The sequence below is a fragment of the Chrysemys picta genome, unplaced genomic scaffold, assembly GCF_011386835.1.
Source record: "Chrysemys picta bellii isolate R12L10 unplaced genomic scaffold, ASM1138683v2 scaf3670, whole genome shotgun sequence".
Classification (NCBI taxonomy): Eukaryota; Metazoa; Chordata; order Testudines; family Emydidae; genus Chrysemys; species Chrysemys picta.
In genome coordinates this window covers 1-5,390 of record NW_027056371.1, presented here as the reverse complement: position 1 = coordinate 5,390, position 5,390 = coordinate 1, and the positions used below count along the sequence as shown (strand labels likewise).

Genomic DNA, 5,390 nt, shown 5'->3' with positions numbered 1-5,390 from the left:
AGAATGAGTCCTGTGGCCAGTCCTGGGTGCCACGCTTTAGGAAAAACATGAGCAAATTGGAGTGAGGACAGCAACAAAAATGATAAGAGGTTTAGAAAACCTGATCTATATGGAAAGGTTGAAAGAATTGGGCATGTTTAATCTAGAGAAGGCTGAGGGGGAACAAGATAACAATCTTCAAATATGTTACTCTTGGAAGAATTCTGCACCATGTCGTCTGCAAATTTCTTTGGTTCCCCACAGAAAAATGACTTCTGAGGGGAAGCAAAGAGAAGTGCAGTCACTCCACCGTCCCTGGCGGCCTGGAGCAACTGGAGGAGACGTAAATCAGCATGGTGGGGGGCAGGGAGGGCTGGGCGGGCAGGTGAGCGAGCAAGTGAATGAATGAGAGAGACTCTGTCCCTCTGGCTTGCCATTGTGACAGGCCTGGCGTGGAGGGACAGGGCTCTGGGGTGTTTGGAGGAAGGCATGAAGCAGGCTCTGTCCCCTGAGGCAGAGCATAATGTAGCAGCCTGCCTGCTTAGTTGTTCCCATTCTTAGTGAATTGTTCCCATTCTTAATGAATTCCCCCCAGGAGCATAAAACAGGTGTAAAAATTTTAAGGCTCCTTTACATTGCCAGAGTGGTGTAAAGAAGCCCTATTGTAAATGACAGTATGGCCTTATAAATGCTTATGGTGCTTGAGTGATTAGAACTGGTCTAAATTTTTGGACTGAAACATTTTCCTATCAAAATGTACATCATTAACTGTTTACTTATGGTTACCATACGTCCGTTTTTTCCCGGACATGTCTGGCTTTTCGGCAATCAAACCCCCGTCCGGGGGGAATTGCCAAAAAGCCGAACATGTCCGGGAAAATGCCGGCCGGGCACTTCCTCTCCCGCGGCGGCTCTGCTCCTCCCCTGACTCTTCGGCTCTGTTTAAGAGCCGAGCTGCCGGAGTGCCATGGGCTTCAGGCAGCCCTCTTGCCTCCGGACCCCAGCCGCCGGCCGGGCACTTCCCCTCCCGGGCTCCAGCTGCGCTGGGGACGCGCCGGTCGGGGGCGCAGGGTCTGGGGGATGCCCGGCAAACCGTGAAGCCGGTAGCGCTCAGGCAGCCCTTTCCGTGTGGCTGGGAGGGGAGGGAGGAGGGGGCGGAGTTAGGGCGGAGTTGGGGTGGAGTTGGGGCGGGCTGGGGTGGGAAATGGGCGGGGCCAGGACCCCGTGGAGGGTCCTCTTTTTTTATTTGTTAAGTATGGTAACCCTAGTTTACTTCTGACCTTTCTGGAGAGGGATAGTAGCCAATATAAACTATAAGTTTGATTCCCCAGCCCTCACTTGCTCTTCAGTTCCCTATGATGTAATATGAACATATGGCTGCATATAACATTGTTATATCTTGACTAATAACTAGAAATAAAGGGTGAAGCCTAGCTACATTACTATTAGACAAAGAGGATTTGGGGATTTCTTCCAATGATCCCTACTTCTATTCTCCATCCATTGTATTGTAGTTTAAATAAATTTCCAAAATAATTGAAACCGGTGTGATTATATTGCGTTATTTTGACACATAAAATATGTCGAATTTTAATATATTGTATATAGAATTTTTAAAGTTTTGGTGCAGAATTCGCCCAGGAATAGTATGTGCTAGAAAGAGAATGGTGATCAATTGTTTTCCATGTCCACCAAGGACAAGAAGTAATTGGCTTAGATTGCTGCAAGGGAGATTTAGGTGAGATATTAGGAAAAGCTTTCTAACTATAAGGGTGGTTAAGCACTGGGACAGCCGTGGCGTAGCTAACATGGGACATTTGGGTGGGCCCCGACTTTGGGTGGGCGGGCAATGATGGGGAAGAGGGGGAGCAGGAGGGATCGAGGTCCCACCTCCTCCAACTGGCCTTGCGGGGGGCGATGGATGCTCTGGCCAGGGGCTCCCAGAGGTCTCACAGGTGCACCCAGCTCTGGAAGGAGATGCTACTCTCCAGCGTTCACAGCTCCTGGCACCCATCCCGTCACACCGCCCCATGCCGGGCGAAGCTCCTTGAGATGGCACGGCAGGCTGACCTTTTTTGAGGATCTCCTCTGCCACCGCCGAGCCACCCACTCACCCGCCCACCCTCCTCCTGCTGCTGCACGGCACGTGCATCTGGCACTCCGCTGCTGTGCCACTGCTGTCCCTCTCCCTCCAGCTGGCCGGGGCTGTGTGTAATGCATCCAGCATGCAGGGTCCTCCAGGTCTGGGTGGAGCTAGTGCTAGGGCTAGAGCAGAGCCGGGGCTGGGGGGTCGACCTGGATGCTAAGTGGGTGAAGAAAGAGAGGGAAAGCCCAATTTTCCAAATATTTGGCAAATATTTACCACCTGGCAAAAGTTGGAAAACAATTATAAAAAGGGGGAAAACCGACTATTCTCAGAAGAAAATTTGCGGGGGAGGGGTGTGTTCCAAAAACTAAAAATGTTTTGACTAAACCCTCTTTCTTAACAACATTTAGTTCCTGCATTTTAGTCAAAATTGTTTTGGTCATCTCAATAAATAACAGGGCTTCTTCTTTAGCTCAAGCCATGGGGGTCTGGGCCTTTGGAGCAGGAGGAGCTGAGTTCTATCCCTACTGTAGCCCTACAGGACTAATTGGCCACAGTGTGTAATGGTGAATTTCTAGGTGCCCTGCAGTCACTACAATATGTCATTTCAGGGCACTGAGCGCTTTGGCCCTGACCCAGCAAAGCTTGCTTTACTTTAGGCACATGACTTGTCCCATTGACCTCAGACAGCCTTAAAGTTAAACACTTGGCAGGATCGAGCCCCTACATCCCTTCATTAGCATCACAGCATATTATCAGCACCAGCACATGGTGTAAAGCTGGAAATTCTCTCTGCGTAACAAGGAAAGTCCACGTTTTACGGTGTTCTAGCAGCAACTAATCACCCGTGGTAGAACACTGCAATATCCTCCCCTGGGGAGTGAGGAGGCAATAACTTGTTAGTACCAATTTCCAACTATTATCTGCTGGCTTCATGAGAATTATTATTACATGAGAATTTGCAAGTCTCCCTCTTCCTCTGATTCATGCCCTGCTCTTTCTTTCTTTCTTTCTTTCTTTCTTTCTTTCTTTCTTTCTTTCTTTCTTTTACCCAGCATTTTCTTCTCCCCATCTCTCTCCATCACCCCGGCCAGATGTTTTTGCCACCAGGTGCTCAGTGTCTCTGCAGGTTCTCACCTTTCTCATTTTCCTTCCCCTTCCCTTTTCCTCCCCAACCCGAAGCCTGAAGGGTTTGAGAAGGAAACGACCTACAACTTCCTGCTCTGTGCAGCTGGTAAGAGTCCCACCCCTCCTGACCTGCCTCTGCAAAGGGAAGTGTGGAAACCCTGGATGTCCGAAGGGAAGAGCTAACTAGAAGCAGTAATATGGAACTGAGAAAGTGGGACACCTCCAGCTGGATAACAAGGAAACGTTTCCTAACACTGAAGGGCTGGAATGGCCCCCAAGGGAAGGGCTGGAAGCATAGGTCTTAGGGAAGGGTTCCTGGGGGAATGGGCTAGATTAGGGTTACCATATTTTAAGTGTCCAAAAAGAGGACACTCCACGGGGCCCCGGCCCCACCCCAACTCCGCCCCCTCCCCTGAACGCTTCGTCCCCCTGCCCTTCCCCCTCCCCCCCCCTTGCTTCCCATGAACATTTGATTCACGGGAAGTCTGAAGCAGGCAGGCAGCAGGTAAGCTGGGGCTGGGGCTGGGGTTGGGGGGTGCGGCCCAATCCCCCCCGCCCCTCCGGCTGAGCGGCTCCCTCCGGCAGCCAGCCGGCTGGCCCAGGCCAAGAGGCTCTGGCCCCGGTATCTCCCGTCTGGCTCGGCTCGGGCCCTGTGGCACCGGCCCCCAGCCGAGCACCGCCGGCCCCGGCCCCTGGCCGAGCACCGCTGGCCCCGCACCACCGGCCCCCGGCCCCGCACCTCTGGGCCCTGGCCCTTGGCCCCGCACCGCCGGCCCCAGCGGCTCTGGCCCCCAGCCAAGCACCACCGGCCCCTCCCTCCCTATTGGGCCGGACATGTCCAGCCTTTTGGGATTTCCTCACGGACGGGGATTTGAGGCCCAAAAAGCCGGACATGTCCGGGAAAATCCGGACGTATGGTAACCCTAGGCTAGATGGGATTTAATGGGGCTTTCCCCTTCTCTCACTCTCTGATTCCATGAAGTGAAATTACAAACTGGAAGGGGCCAGGGAAAGAGCTGGAGACTGCAGTTCCCTTGTCTCACCAGGTGGTGGCACCTCGCTCCATGTGAAGGGCTGGGATGGCGGGTGAGGGGATCCACACCTGAGAGGGGAGTTGGGGATGGGTGGGGGGTTCACTATAAAGCGATGGAGGAATGGAGCTGCTAAAGGCAGGGAGCCCCTGTGCAGTGCCAGGGGAAAGACAGCAGCAGGGGCAGTGTCCCAGCTCCTGTGCTGGGGCCTGGTCACTGCTACATGGGGGGATTTTACTACAATCCCATCTATGTCACTTTTCCCCAGGAAAGACAGCGCCGCAGCCAATGTCCCTGAAGCTCCCAGAAAACGTGGTGCAGGGCTCGGCCAGAGCCTATTTCTCAGTGCTGGGTAAGTGAGGCCGTCCGAAGAGCCTGGCTTTGGGTGCTGTTGCCGTCCCTTCCCCGTGCCTGATGTTAGTGGTCTTTCCACCCGTTCCACTCCTCACCCCGTTGTGCACCCGTCACAGCCCCTCCATTTATCCCCCAGCTACCCACTGCTGCAGTCTCTTGCTAGCACTTCACCCCTTTTTCTCTCTCCTTCCCCTGTCTCTGCCTCTGGGCCTACGACTCTAGCAATTCGTCCAGCCTAGTGCTTCCATCTGTCCTTCCAGCAGCACGCCCTTCACTTTGCCTTTCATGTGTCCCTTCTCTGTCTCCTTCTTTCTCTGTGTATCTCTCTCTCTTTCCCTCCTATTGCCTGTGATCTCACAAGCCTGTTATGGATGTCTCACAGTAGCATCCTTGCTCTGTGGTGCACTCTGCCTCCGCAGGCCGGCTCTGGGCCACACTGACTCCCTGTATCTCCATCCCCAGGCGATATCCTGGGCACAGCCATGCAGAACCTGCAGCAGCTCCTCCAGATGCCCTTCGGCTGCGGGGAGCAGAACATGGTCCTGTTTGCCCCCAACATCTACGTCCTGGACTATCTGAATAAGACGGGGCAGCTGAGCGAGGAGACCAAATCCAAGGCCATCGGATACTTAGTCAGCGGTGAGAAGGGACGGGGCTTTTGTTTCTTCACTTGCTCCCTTCCAAGGTTGTGCTGGGAGCTTTTTGTGTCTGCCTTGCTCAGATAATGCTCCGACTGGGAAGGATAGACAGACTGAGGGGACCACCTGTCTCTTGGGTGGGAGAGGGAACGCACTTGTACCTTCTCAACCCTG

At 53.5% G+C, this 5,390-nt stretch overlaps 1 protein-coding gene across 1 annotated transcript; it reads left to right on the top strand.

The window, feature by feature from the left end:
• Positions 1-3,104: 3,104 nt before the first annotated feature.
• Positions 3,105-5,329, top strand: LOC135980499 (pregnancy zone protein-like). The gene is made up of 3 exons (XM_065580468.1): positions 3,105-3,299; positions 4,493-4,576; positions 5,041-5,329. The coding sequence occupies exons 2-3, from the start codon at positions 4,513-4,515 to the stop codon at positions 5,301-5,303; spliced, it is 327 nt and encodes a 108-aa protein (XP_065436540.1). The 5' UTR covers positions 3,105-3,299; positions 4,493-4,512; the 3' UTR covers positions 5,304-5,329.
• The last annotated feature ends 61 nt before the right edge of the window (positions 5,330-5,390 follow it).

Coding starts and splice junctions, on each gene's coding strand:
- LOC135980499 (XM_065580468.1), top strand. CDS start 4,513: ATGTCCCTGAAGCTCCCAGAAAACGTGGTGCAGGGCTCGGCCAGAGCC. Junction 4,577..5,040: donor AGCCTATTTCTCAGTGCTGG/GTAAGTGAGGCC, acceptor CTCCATCCCCAG/GCGATATCCTGGGCACAGCC.